The following is a 14,505-nucleotide window of genomic DNA, read 5'->3' as shown; positions in this document are numbered from 1 at the left end:
AAATAAATAAATAAATAAATAAATATATATATATATATATATATATATATATATATATATATATATATATATATATATATATATATATATATATATATATATATATATATATATATATATATATATATATATATATATATATATATATATATATATATATATATATATATATATATATATATATAAACACACACACACATACACACACATGCAAGCTTGGGGTCCTATCAACAGGGTAATGGTGCAGGCGTGGACTGGCGCCCAAAACAAGTGAAGGTGTTGCTACCTACCTCCTCATTTGTTTCTTTTTCCGCCCAAGTTTTCATCACTCATCTCCCGCGGCGTAAACATGTTTCGACACTGTATTCATCATCGACTAATAAGCGTACACTTTTATATGTACACTGAGGGGGCAGAGCAGTACGGTTCATAGAAGAGCCATGAGAGGGAAGGTGAGCGCGTGTTTGTGTGGAAGTGACGGCCACCTGGCAGCTACTGGCAGGTGAGGGGAGCCTTCGTGCCACCTCGCCTTCCTGCCTCGCTTCAAGTCAATACTTCTGCATTATGGGTGCTTACTTTGGAATTCGTCTTTCAAGCTTTTATCGAGCGGCTCTGAGCCTCTGTCTAATGTTGATATAATCGTGGTTATAAACGGATGCAGATGTTAACATGCAACAAAATCAATTGGCAGCTGATTGTCGTGACACAACACAATTCGGGCATTTTGTTGTCCTACTAAACGTCAACTAAGTTTTCTTCGAACGTTCACATTCTCTTTTACAAAATAACAAACAATAGTAACATATCAACGGATAACATGATGATTCAGCCTTTCAGTTAAGTCAACAACAAGATAACAGGTGAACGCTGGCAAACTAAATTTTAGATTGAGCTTTACAGAATTTAGTTGCTTAGTGGAAATGAACGACACCTATTGTCCTGCTCCACACTAGAATTGTTGCGTGTTGCCAGGCTGTGAAACATCAGTTAAGACCCGTGAGACTTGCGCCACATGTGAAATAAATAAACCCCAAAAGTTGACTGAGAACCGTTTAAATATAACCTCTATATATATGCTGTATGTATAACGTAATGAAATGTTTCCAATCCTTTTTTTTCTCTATTTACTACTATCACTACTACTGCCACAACAACTGTTGCTACTACTACTACTACTACTACTACTACTACTGTTGTTATTACTATAAAGGTATTTATTTATTTTATTTATTACTACTATTTTTTTTTTCACAATTAACTATTTTAATCTATCAAAGTAACCGCAACGTCTTCCACCAGATACTGAGTTATCTACGTAGACGGCGGAACAAATAACGAAAGGATATAATTTCGGCAGCAATCAAGAATGAACGCAGTTCAACGCACTTAGCCAAATACACGCGGATCCATTAAATATTCCCTCCATCCACCTTGAGCACACCACCTGAACACGGTTCCTTGCTTTGTGAATTAAACAATGGTAAATAAATCCATGGGTGAACTCACGAGGTCCCTTCACGGAGGGCGGCGGAGCGTGCACGTCCTTGTCAGAGTGAACCCCAAGGAAGAGCGGAACTATTTTATTACAGCCTTTAGGCGGAAGGGGCTGCACACACCCTGTTCATCAGACCGGCGGCAGGCACTGTTCTTTATTCGAGTATGCCACGTGCCGCAGGTGACGCACACCAATTTTCTGGATGCCTATCTTATTACATGTACGCCAGGCCCAAGGCTGGCGACTTCCAGACAGCGGCGGAACTAATGACACGACGTCAACTGAAACGTTTTATTTATTAAGTTCAGTTCTGGACCAAGTCTTATTCAGATAATTTGACTAGAAGAACTGGAAAATGCAACTTCTGTACATTATCCTAGATTCTATGAGATTCCGTTTTTTCTTAAGATATTTCCTTTCTTAACAATGGTTTCTATTATTTTGCGCCGCACCTCTATTATACTCAAGTCTAATTGAAGTTACACGGGTTTTTAAGTGTTTTTTTTTATGGTTTTAATGACAGATCAGATTTCTACATATACAAGAAAACACCCTAGAGAACCCGGCTGATAATTTCTGTTGTCTCTGAAAAAAATATTCATCGTGAGACTGCAAAGCGCTTCTGAATACAGGCTTCATAGGGGCTGTCTTTTGATCGTAACAGCGTATACATGCAACATAATTATCATCCATATATACCTATTTTGGTACATTACTTTGTCATCTTGGTAAGACAACTCATGGGAAGCAACACTCTTCAGTCAGCGGCAGGTAGTGTCAAGGTAAGTTATAATGTAGCATCACATAATGCAACACAAAGGATCAGTGAACGTGGCACTGTCGTCTCCTGTCTTGATGTGCCATGATTAATTCTGGAAATAGTAATGGATGTGTAATAAATAGTCACATCTATGCAGACTTACAATATTTTTGATCCATGAGCACTTTAAAATAGTACTATGAATCACAGCATCTAACATATTTATAAGACCCTACAAATAAAGCCAGTGAGCACTTGATTTTCAAGACAATATCTGGAAACGTAAGTTTATTTTCATGGAACATAAATTCATAAATTTGATTGGAATGTAAATCTGCTTCAGTGACACACAAGACATATCTAAAAGAACAGGAGTCAGGTTCATTGAAATGTAGGTCTAGTTTATCCAGACATAGGTCTGATTTATTGAGAAGCAATAAGTCCAGTTTCTTTACCATTTACTATTTGTGCTCTTTTCAACATCCATTAGATATTTTGGTGAGTTTCTGAATTTTTTCAGACATGGTGATCAGCTTAGATGATGTAACATATCTATCTACATGTGGAGAAAGTGGTGTGCACAACTCACTGGTAAGTAAATAAGAAATACTCTCAGAAAAAAAAATATATGCATCATCTGGAAAATTTATACAAGACAGTTCAGAGTGAGCTCCTTATTCCTCACAGAGAAAATGCATGCAATCAAACAGATAAGTTCAATAAAGTATCAAATTGGTAAACAGATAAATTCTTAACAATCTAACAGCAAAACTGTATTATAAAAAGACAACATTACGAGAAGAACAAGATAGGATGCCGTGGTTCTACCATTACAACTTGAAGACTACAACTGAAAAGCAATGTGAAATATGCTGAAGGTACAGTACATATCCTGACTTGATTCTGTATATACATAGAGGCATAAGAAGAGAGGAGAAAAAAGAGAAAGCAGTCTATAAGGTTAGTAAACTATAATATATCAAAATAAGGGCAATAAACATTAAGAAAATACATCAAACAAGAAAGGCATTACTGGATAGCATAAATAGTATCTCAACACTCATATACACAATGGACTGAAATAGAAAACAAGGAATAGGATGAATAATGAGGATAATGATAATCTATGTACAATGGAGAGGGTTTCATAAGTCTAATATGGTAAAGGAATGAATCATAGGATGGTAGTGTTGGGAGAACAGGCCACTTTGAGCTTATTTGATAACTTAAGGGAAAATAGGTAAGAATGGAGTGATGAGAGAATGCACAAGAATTAAGTAGATGTTGTATATGTGAGAGGATAACTTGTATAAACTTTTAGGGTGAGAAATTAAGAATATCCGAGAGAGAGGTGAAAGTTGGGAAAGTGAAGATTAAAATATGCAATGATGAGTGTTATGGAAGGGAATAAATGGAGACACTTCTTATATGGTCCCATTCTTGATCAAATTCCCAGAAACAAAGATCAGCATAGTCATAAAGATGGACAGATAAAAATTTATGCTTTTAATGACATTACTTTTTAAAATATTTCCTTTACAAACAAAAACTCTCTCTTCTTATTACTATAGTGGCAGCAAATGAAGATGGTGGGTCAATAAAATGTGTATGGCAAAAGTATTACTCCCCATTTTCTTAGTTTTAAGTCTGTGATAGATCAGTAGTTCATGATCGTAGGATATAATACCTTATTGAGACATCTGTCTAGCTTAAAAAATGGTTGGCTGCTGTTGGGCCAATGCAGACAGGTTCTGGTATGCTGGTGCACAGCTGACCTTCACACATTGTAGTCAGATTGAATCAGTCTGCTATCCCAAAAAGACTAAGATACTACTGTGAGTGTTTGTCTATGTATGTGAGCATAAGTGGACGTTATCACAATAAATTATTGCAACAACAATATCGGGTTATCAGTTATCTGATAATTATTTTTCCTGCTTTATTGATTCATTGGTATCCATGATACTATTGGTTCCAAACTAGCGATAAATGATAATTTTACTTTTTGGAACATGAGCATGTTGAGGTTTTAAACTTTCAAAATCAAATGTAGTTATTTTACTTTAAACTATTTTTCATTAGTGAAAAGATAAGATAAATATTAAATTTGAATTTTTTTCTAAGATTTTTCTAAGTTTTCTAAGATAATGATAAAAACAAAGATTTGGATTTATCAGTTTTTCTTATTTAAAATATGAATATTGTTATCACTAGTATTGGAATTTTGGATTTATCAATTTATTGGTTATTGCTTATCAGGCAATAAATTTATTGCCAGTTATTGATTATCAGTTATTGACAATAAGGATATTGCTATTGATTTATCAGTTATCATAAATATTTCGGTTATTGTGCCCAGCTATGTATGTGAGCACCTTAGCTATCTTTCTTCAATGGGGGATGTTAACCTGCTGTGCTGATAAAGACTTCCATCATTTACTGAATAGTAAAGTGAATATATATAACATGCTTCACTGTTTGTAACTATCAAAAGTACTTCTGAATCAACTTTTTCACTTGTATCAATCAAATCTGATGCCTGTCTCATAGAATATAGAGGTGGACATAAGAGAGCCTCCACTTGTTATTAGACACTTAAATCTTAGCATAACTTAGTCACTTGTCCCTCTTTCTTTTTTCAAATAGGTACTTTACACAAGACACTACTTCTTACATATATGGCATCTATTCTCTATTTTCATGTTCCTATAATAGTCACTTAATTTTCTCAATATAAACAAACCACTTTCAGAAATGAGCAGCACTACACTGTCAAAAACTGTTTATTTATCTATTGATCTTTTCCACTTCATTAAGTAAAATATACCTGTATGTCTCTCATTACCTTCCTTTCCAAGTGACATTTATAATATTTTCCAGTTTCATTCATGGTAATTTCCATTTCTGTGCTACAGCAATTTCCCCAAAAATGTGTTTATATAACTTGTAACTTCTCTCTAAATGTTATATGCCTTTGAAAGAAAACTTAGACTAAACACATAGTCATATGGTAAGCAGACCATATTCATATGTTGATCTTCATCTTTATTTACAGCTCTTCACCTGAAAACAGGTACAACACCAAGTATTTTCCAAGTTCTCACAACATTCTTCAATTCTCACCATCCTTTGCTTATATTACACACTCGCCATCATCAACCATATATATACATATGCAATGAACCATATTCATTCAAGGTATCCTATCTCAACCAAAACTTTCATTTGCACTGAAATCCTTCCCTCACTTCCACATAATCATGCATGCACCTGACCTTTTCAATGCTGAGGAAAGATCAGCAGTGTAGTAGACTATTATCTCACCACAAAAATTCAAATAACCAATGTTTGGTAGTTCATCATTTCATTCCTACATGCAAGAATTGTCATCTCCAATAAAACTGATGACAATAAAATATTCCTTTAATTCTTAGTAGCCAACTTATCTTCATATTATTTCATAAAAATTCTTTATCTCCATTATGCAATTTGTCTGGAAACTTTTGGACTGTTATTCTTCTGCATATGACTATCCATTTCCCCTTTCTATCTCTCTACTTATATAATATCAAGGCTGACATCCTGGAGAAGGGGGCTAACCAAGACATGGTGCCCCTCCCATACACATGGCACATCTTAGCCTATAGGTCTCTGAGAAGACCAATCCTCACAAACCATGCTGAGCAAAGATTGGCTGTGCAGTGTACTCTATTACCTCACTTCAAAAACTCAAATGACTGTGTTACAAGGAGTGGATTTATTGTGTGTGTTCCCTGTGTCAGGGTTGAGAAATCAATTGGCCATTAACTTCTGGTGCATATTATATATATATATTTTTCTGCTGTATTTTTTTTGTAGTCTACCCAGCATTAATCTTTTTAAAATTTTTCCTATTTCCCATTGTGATAGCAAGTTGGGATAGGAGCTTATGAAAGAGCTGTTGTAGCCCTGTATAAACAGAATTCCAGCCAGCACCCATAGATTCCTTAGACTGATTTTTTTGAAAATGTTTTCAGCTGCAAGAATGTGATGGCTGTGCACCTCTTATGAGGGGATATGTCTTTTAGACAGCTTTTCTATGTCAATGGTTGGGTGGGGACCATGGGAACGCTTCACCTCACTAGGCTCCCAGCCCCAAGCTCACACTGAAATTCAGTAGGCAATTCATTGTCAGAGCAAGATGAAGTGGTTGTATTAAGAGCAGATGTCTTATTGTAATTCAGGTTAGATTGAGGGCTGGGTGTTAGTTACTGTATTTCCTTCCATATATGATGCATCAGTAATTTGGCAGGAGATATTTTGAAAAAAATAAAATAAGCCCCACTTTTCCCTGAACTTCATAGCCTATCTTTCTCTGTGTTCAAGATATTCCACTATTGGCTGAGGAGTTACAGTTTCACCATGCAAAAATGGAGAGAGAGAGAGAGAGAGAGAGAGAGAGAGAGAGAGAGAGAGAGAGAGAGAGAGAGAGAGAGAGAGAGAGAGAGAGAGAGAGAGAGAGAGAGAGAGAGAGAGAGAGAGAGAGAGAGAGAGAGAGAGAGAGAGAGAGCATCTTATAAGGTGAGAAATACAGTATATACCTTACAGTTTAGTACATTGTTTTGGGCCATTATAGGAGGCCTAAGTACACTGCTCTCAAACCTGTGTGTTTATAGAGGAAATCACCATACTCAAATTTCTTGTTTATCCTACTCTCTGTCTGGTGTCCCTTGTTTGGCCAGGTAGGGTGGAGTTCTGCCTGGAGTTGTTCTGTCCTTTGAGTCGAGTAGACTCTCTTGTCTTGTGTTCCTTTTAGTTAAATTCTACTGGCTGCTGTTGTTATTGTTTTGTGTGTTTTTGTGGCCTGAGGATTAATCATTGTAGTGTGCTGCTTCATGTTCAGTAGTCTCTTTTCTCTCTTGACCTGCCAACTTGTAGGAGGTGAGACCAGTCTTCTGAGAGATCTGAGATGAGCTGAACACAGACCTGAGTGCTGTGACATTCTGAGGACAGTGGGTGGCTGTCGTCTTGAGGGCAGTTGTGCCCAGAATATTATGTAACACTGTGTGGCCTTTGGTTTTTTTATCTGTCCTTCCAAGCATGTGACTGCTGAGCCCGCAGTGGGAGTGAGTTTTGGATTTATATTTCCTCTGCACTGAGGCAGGGCTGGTGACCTTGAAGCTTTCAATGTTTATGGCCTACAAGTGTCTGGACTCATATGTATTTGTCCCACACTAGGCTATAGAATATAGCCTGACTCAAGTAGAGGCAGTTGTTTGTGGGCTGGATAAAGTTGGAATAGAACTGACACTCACTGTCAGGAGTGTCTGTAAAGCCGTAACAACTGACATTTAGCAGCACATCATTTCATTCCTATATATAGGAACTGTCATCTCTAATAAAATACCATGACTAAACTTATCCAATCTGAAAACAAATAATGTCTTTAAGTTTCTTTTATTACTTATTTATGGAAATATTTTGCAAGGATCTCCACATATTCAACATCTTACTTTCCAATATGAATTTCACTACATTGTTTAACTGTTATTTTTTCTTCCCAATTGTCCATCAGTATGATGTTTTGTTCTAGTAATTGTCATCCATCACATCAAAGATGGACCTAGATATAAGAAATGAATATCAGAATATGAAACTCCATGACTATATTTCATACTTGTGTAAATGATGTTGGTCACTGTGTACAAAGCAAAAAAATAGAGTAACACATTTTCTAGTCATGTATGAAAATGTGAAACAATTCTGTTACTACCTATCTATATATATAGGTACTTTGATCCCTCATCTACTTCTGGAACCAGAAAAGCCTCTATCTTTTCCTGCTCTGGCATTCCATTATTACTAGGTCAAAACCTCACTTGTCAGATGTTACTCGCTTCTACCAATAGCTACTTAGGTCTTCCATGGTCTTCTTGATATTTACTAAAGAATCAATCACTATTTGTCTATTTTAATACCAAACCCTGGCTTTACTCCCTCGAAGACTGATTATGATAGAAATATCACCAATAGCTCCTCCTTTCCTCAAAATGATTGTGACAAGAGTCTCCAGTTGCTCCTAACAACTTACTGAAGCATTCAGTTTTCCTATTTCACTGAAGATCATCTTGCTACTCTACCTGTCCATCTACATGAAATGATATCTTGTTCCATTTAAGGAGCATTTAAGGAGTGATAAAATAGTCCCCATTTACATAACCATTCTATGAAACTGTTGCTCAACAGCTTCCTGCTGACTAGATCTGACCTGACTGACCTAGATTACTATAGGACTTCATCAGTCCTGGTGGTCATTTTGAGCCTCTGCCTCCCTCCAGTTGTTGAGTATTGCTTCTGTCAGCCTGGCACACAGCTCTGAGGTCAGAAACAGCCATGAGGCAAAACTCAGAAGGAAGATCCATGCAGCCCAGAGTGCATAGGGACGTGCTTCTGCCAGCTGAGAAGGTAATTTTGCCTAAAAAATGAAAAAGTAAACTATTACACACCTATCATGTATTACTGACACTGCTAGAGATTGCTTTGCATAACTATCAACAAAATACATACATACAAGATTAGCAGTCAATAAATGATAAATATAACAACTGTGTCACATAGTGATGAAAACCACTTATTTTTGTTGTTTTTACAGTATTTCAATCTGTTTTTGGTATTCTTTGGAGAAAATGCTGATTCACTGACTAGATATCTATTGCCATATTATTAAATGAACTCACTAATTGTTCTTTCTATAATGACAAAATCCTAATCTGGTGTGTTAAATTCAGGAAATAAACTAATGCTTTATGTCAGTCTACCTCTCCTACATAAAAAACAATAATAAATAAATAAATAATAATAATAGTAATAATAATAATAATAATAATAATAATAATAATAATAATAATAATAATAATAATAATAATAATAATAAAAATAATAATAATAATAATAATAATAATAATAATGATAATATATTCTAGTCTTACTTCTGTGAAAAATAACAATTTTGTCACTTTTAGCTTCTAAATTCATACATAGCTTTAGAACCTTCATGATCATATTACCCTCAAAACCTATGATACTGGGAGGCTTACATGAGGGTATGGAATCATATAACTTTGAAAATTAAGCTTGATATCTGATTAGAATGTAATAAAACTGGAAATATAACATATACTTATGCAAGATTTGATACTAAGCAGTATAAACAATCATGTGGCTTATTTCACCATGCAAAAATGGAGAGAGAGAGAGAGAGAGAGAGAGAGAGAGAGAGAGAGAGAGAGAGAGAGAGAGAGAGAGAGAGAGAGAGAGAGAGAGAGAGAGAGAGAGAGAGAGAGAGAGAGAGACTTACCCTGAAATCTGAGGAAGTGACGTTGATGTCTGTCAATTCTTGATCAGTGTAGTGCTTGATGAAGGACATGAGCTGTGCCACTGAGTATTCTGAAGCATTGTATCTGCCAACTCCATTCCCATTATGAAAAAGTAGCAGTGTTGGGGTTCCCATCACTCCATAACGAGCATTAACACTGGAGAATGGAAAATGCTCTGTGAAACAATTACATTACACAAACAAAAATACATGGATGAATTTGAATAAATAACAAATAAAAACATAATACAAATGCATACCTAAATGTATGAAATAAGGCAAAACTACAATTTCTGTCTAACCTGAATATATAATTCACATGATGTAATTAGAGATTGATCATTTAAATTTAAACTTTTGTAAAAGAAATAATTGTACAGGTATAGAATATAGTTAATAAGCTGTTTTCCCATGCAACTTCAATATCCATTCAATAATTACTGCAAGAAGACTTCTATCTACTAGGTAGTTACACTTACCTATGGTGTTCTATACTATCCAGGCCATACACAGGAATGTTTGGCACGGAGCGAGCAAGAGCATTGACATAAGGGGAACCCATGATGGAAAATGGACAGTAAGGACTGAAGAAATAAATGAGATAGCAGGGCCCAGAGGATGATCTGCTAGTCACATTGGGATCCACCTGCAGCAACTTCAGCAGTGTAGTGGCATTTATCACCTGAAAGAAGGATTTCAGATAATCTTGAGAACATGGTGTTACATCAGCACACAACATTAATAAAAACTGACATCAATAATAAAAATGTTGTAAAAAGTGGCAGCATTTATATAACTAGAAGGATAAGCAGTACTTGTAAACAAGTACCCAAAATAAGAATTAGCTAAATTAAAAATTAATCAAACTAAACATCTCATTATGAGAGTTGAAACCATTCATGCAATATGTCTGACATTCCTTTTCTTACCTCTACATCATCAATGGGATCTGTTGCGTTGACTTCTGAGCACACTGCTTTTTTGCTTCCTCCAGAGCTGTTGGCACCATTCCCATCAGTCGAACCTTTTGTTCCATTGCTGTCAAGGTTCTGTTCCTGTTTCTCTGGGGACCCAGATGACACGAGAGCCTCTTCTTCAACCTAAGGGCATGAGAAACACTATAAATTTCTAAATGTTGCTATAAAAACACACAAGGGTCTGCAAACATTACTTACTGCCAAAATAATTATTAACATCCTCTATTTAGAATTGTATCAAGATAATGTGTGAATGTTAATCAGGAATTACAAGCTTGTCAAACAAATGTCAAAACACTACTAGAATGGTCCCTTACTTTCAGAAAAGGTCATTATTATGAAATGATGAAATCTCAAACAGTTTTTCAATTAATACATGAAAAACAAATCAACAAACTAGACAAATAAATAAAAATATCTATCTACTATGCAGCACAAACCTCAGATTCATCTTCCATATTGGATTCTGACACTGAGTAGTCAGATGACTGCTCTTCTTCATCGTCTGTCAGACCTTCTGGCTGTAGAGAGAGAGAGAGAGAGAGAGAGAGAGAGAGAGAGAGAGAGAGAGAGAGAGAGAGAGAGAGAGAGAGAGAGAGAGAGAGAGAGAGAGAGAGAGAGAGAGAGAGAGAGAGAGAGAGAGAGAGAGAGAGAGAGAGAGAGAGAGAGAATTTGTAGTGCCTCTACTGTTATAATTATCATGTATATGAAATCTCTAACCATCACTGATTTTATCCTCAGAAGCTCATGTAATTTCACTTTAATAATTTAAAATAAACAGGCTAATATACATATTCCATCAGCACTAAAAATTGTTATCTTGTTGTGCAATAATCTGTACACCAATATATGTTGAAGTTAGGCTGGGATTTAAGATTTTGCTGTCCGTTTCTCTTTATCAGAGTAAAATCATACTGATCAAATAGAAAAAAAAGAATATCATCACAACATTCCTTAAATTGACACAAAGGTACTCATACTTAATATAAACTTGAAAATTACTCAGATTGTGGATATTATCAAGTAAAATGGATCACAATACCAATCATGCAGTATTATACTCGTAAGTTCTAATTTAGTTTTCTAGTAATTTCTTATTGTAAAATTTATGCCATCATGTAGAGATACATACCTTAAGTTTCAGTAGAATATCTCTCAGAGGAATATTTTCATGTTCAGATTCCAATTCCTTCTTTGGTTCCTCGCTGGTACTTTCATCAGTCCTTGTTGTTAAATCACCACTGCTTTTGTGCACAGTAATCTCCTCATCGCTCTCCATGGGTTGTGACTGTGTGCCATTTTGAACAATAGAATCAGGTTTCACATCAACTGATTCAGTGATAAACTCATCATGATGTTCTTCTTTAGGTAAATCCTGAGAGCTATCTACTGATTCACATGTATCCTTCTCTGAACTTTGCTGAGGACATTCTTCAGGAGCAGTGTTATCTTCTGCAGCAAATTCTTGGTCCTCTTGTTCCAACATCAGTAAGGCACTCTGGTCATCCTCCTCATCCGTGAAAGTGCCACAATCTGCTTCATCTTGAGCTACACCATCAACGGCAGAACATTCCCCTTCTTCACTTATCACAGCTGATTTCTTACATGATGTCTCAGTGCCATCAAGGTATTTTTCTGCACCTCTATCCTTCAGGCATTCTGTATTTTCAGTTACATGTTCATCTGCTGTTTCTATACTGCCCTGCCATGATTTTGCTCCAGTGATACACACTAATAATAGAATAAAAGTTCCTGAAAAAAAAAAAAAAAAAAACACATGGCACTTATTAAAAGAACTTATTAATTTAACCCCCTATGAGCCCCCATTTGAGTTGATGAATTTTATTACTAATACAGACAACTACGCTAATATATACCGGGAGACTGCCATCTCTCCCTGCTCTGTCTCTCTAACCATCACTTATAACACTGGGAAATTATAGATATCAAGTAGGTATTGTCCTATAACCTATTAATGAACCTCTTGATATAGTGTTACTTTAAGGCCATTTATATTTGCTGTTTTATTTTGTTTTATTTAAAATAAGAGATTGATTAGTAATTTTATAACATATATTTCTTAATAATAAATGCTATTTTCTTCTAAGCTGTCATTCTAAAATTTGAGTATTTCATTCAAAGAATAACATATTTCTCTTACAACTACAAGATACATACAAGAATAATATATTCCTCTTACATCTACAAGATACATACAAGAATAACATATTCCTAGTACATCTACAAGATACATAGCTTTGTTTTCTGTTTCCTGCTGGCATGTTTTGGGAAAGAGATGGATAAGGAAAAAGTTTTGTTCTAATTTTACCTGCTCTCCCGCATGTAGTTCACTAGCAGTATGAAATAGATAGATATATCTTTTCAACTGTTCTCTTGCTGTACATAGAAGGCATACTACCTAGTCTGAGCATGGAGTACACCTATTGCTTGATTACAAATGTGACGGATTTTCATGTTTGGGTCCAGAGTTAAATTTTTGACAAGGTATCTTCCTCCTGAAACTCAAATTTATTTGAGCTTCCAGACTGACTGCACATGTAGTAATGAATACTCACTGTACAACATGTGTGTGAGTTTTGTTTTGGGGTCACGTATGGTTGGTTAGTAACGTAATATATCTTTGCATCACAAATTCTAAGTCCATGCAGATGAGGCTTGCTTGGAGTGATACAGTGCAATAAATGTGTTAATATGTTAGTTTCCAGTATGGAGCAGTGCATGCTCTCTTGTAACTCTTATTCGGCCAATGAGAGCTGTCCTTTTAATGATGTATTAGAACATCATTTACTTTTGGTCAATATGTCAATTATTTTTGGTCAATCATCATGTGTACATGTGGTAGCAGCAGAAGTCAGCAAAGGTACTCCAGTTTTCAAAATACGGTCTCTCATCCTAAGACTTTTTCATGAATGTCAAAATTTGGCTTCTCCTACCCTAACAGCCTGCTTTCCTACCAGGCCCCCAAGCATACTGAGGATTGAGAAGGAGAAAAAGAAGATAGGGTGTATTAAGTTAAACTGCAATTTTACCGACGAGTAGTGTAGCGGGGGATATCGAGGGAGGGGGTCGGATCCCCACAATCTGCAAGGATAGTGACTAAAAGTTAGGATAGCACAGCAAGAGTAGTGTGGGGGAAGGGTGATGTTCCATTTGTTGAATATTTTTGGGGGATTTTCCCCAAAACTTTTTTTTTTTTTTTTTTTTTTCTCACTTGGTTTCCAAAATTTAGCCTATTTTGCAGCCCCCCCCCCCCGCCAACCTAAACTCCTCTTTCCCACCCTAAGTTTGCTTGTCCTAGAAAGAGACAGCAATACAATACTTAATAACGTAATAACTATTAAAAACTATTAAGTCTTGGACTGCAGCTGAAAAAAAAAATATATATATAAACACAAGAAACTCATTTGCCGTAAGAGAAAGCTCTCATTCTAACACATACACATAATAATTGGTAATACAGTACTTGTTTGTAGCATGTCTTCTCATGTCTTGGGGTTCCGTCGTGCCAGATCCACACCTGTGCCTTGCCTCCCTCCGTCAGCTAGGTCAGCCACTCAGTGCTGCCTCCAAGGTGCACAGCTGAAAGTTCCTCTCGTCCGCAGCCACAGACCGAAGCCGAACCTGTATATAAAACAATGCAAAATCAAATCACCCACGAGTCAGTAACCCAACACAATAATAATCGTGAAAAAATATGTAAATACATACACTGGATAGGAGGAAACAGATAAATAAATGAAACTCGCTCACAGGATAAACACTGGCAACTGTTTGTTTATATTTTGCCAGACCCGAGTGGACGCTTCAAGCCAAACACACGCCATACGGGTATCATTTGATTGAACCGCTTTCTTATCTTGTGTGTGTAAGGAAAGGATGCTCGGGGTGTGTAGCTAGA

The 14,505-nt window shown here is 36.0% G+C and overlaps 2 protein-coding genes across 10 annotated transcripts in view; one reads left to right on the top strand and one right to left on the bottom strand.

Annotated features, from left to right (window-relative positions):
• Positions 1-1,261: 1,261 nt before the first annotated feature.
• On the bottom strand, positions 1,262-14,394 carry LOC135101959 (thioredoxin domain-containing protein 15-like). Of its 4 annotated transcripts, none has more exons than XM_064006424.1 (9): positions 14,316-14,394; positions 14,071-14,228; positions 11,719-12,338; positions 11,027-11,107; positions 10,539-10,709; positions 10,089-10,291; positions 9,592-9,766; positions 8,512-8,709; positions 1,262-2,367 (listed from the first exon to the last, which is right to left on the bottom strand). In XM_064006424.1, the coding sequence occupies exons 2-8, from the start codon at positions 14,081-14,083 to the stop codon at positions 8,533-8,535; spliced, it is 1,440 nt and encodes a 479-aa protein (XP_063862494.1). In that variant the 5' UTR covers positions 14,084-14,228; positions 14,316-14,394; the 3' UTR covers positions 1,262-2,367; positions 8,512-8,532. The 4 variants fall into 4 exon arrangements, with proteins under 4 accessions (XP_063862494.1, XP_063862493.1, XP_063862495.1 ...); XM_064006423.1 differs by lacking the exon at positions 1,262-2,367 and adding an exon at positions 2,652-7,661; XM_064006425.1 differs by lacking the exon at positions 1,262-2,367 and having other exon boundaries at positions 2,652-8,709; positions 14,047-14,228.
• The window catches only part of LOC135101957 (transcription initiation factor TFIID subunit 2-like), a 15,337-nt gene continuing 15,201 nt past the window's right edge, over positions 14,370-14,505 (top strand). For 2 of the 6 annotated variants that reach the window (XM_064006421.1, XM_064006413.1), the window contains exon 1: positions 14,370-14,435. The gene's annotated coding sequence lies outside the window, so the exon portion shown is untranslated. Of the gene's footprint in view, positions 14,493-14,505 lie in introns of all 6 variants that reach the window. The other 4 variants (XM_064006414.1, XM_064006419.1, XM_064006417.1 and 1 more) reach the window with 4 other exon arrangements.

Source organism: Scylla paramamosain, chromosome 7 (assembly GCF_035594125.1).
Source record: "Scylla paramamosain isolate STU-SP2022 chromosome 7, ASM3559412v1, whole genome shotgun sequence".
Classification (NCBI taxonomy): Eukaryota; Metazoa; Arthropoda; class Malacostraca; order Decapoda; family Portunidae; genus Scylla; species Scylla paramamosain.
The sequence above is the reverse complement of the archived record's forward strand: the minus strand, read 5'-3'. Positions and strand labels throughout refer to the sequence as shown.

Coding starts and splice junctions, on each gene's coding strand:
- LOC135101959 (XM_064006424.1), bottom strand. Junction 11,108..11,718: donor ATATTCTACTGAAACTTAAG/GTATGTATCTCT, acceptor CTCTCTCTACAG/CCAGAAGGTCTGACAGACGA. Junction 10,292..10,538: donor ATCCCATTGATGATGTAGAG/GTAAGAAAAGGA, acceptor TCCTTCTTTCAG/GTGATAAATGCCACTACACT.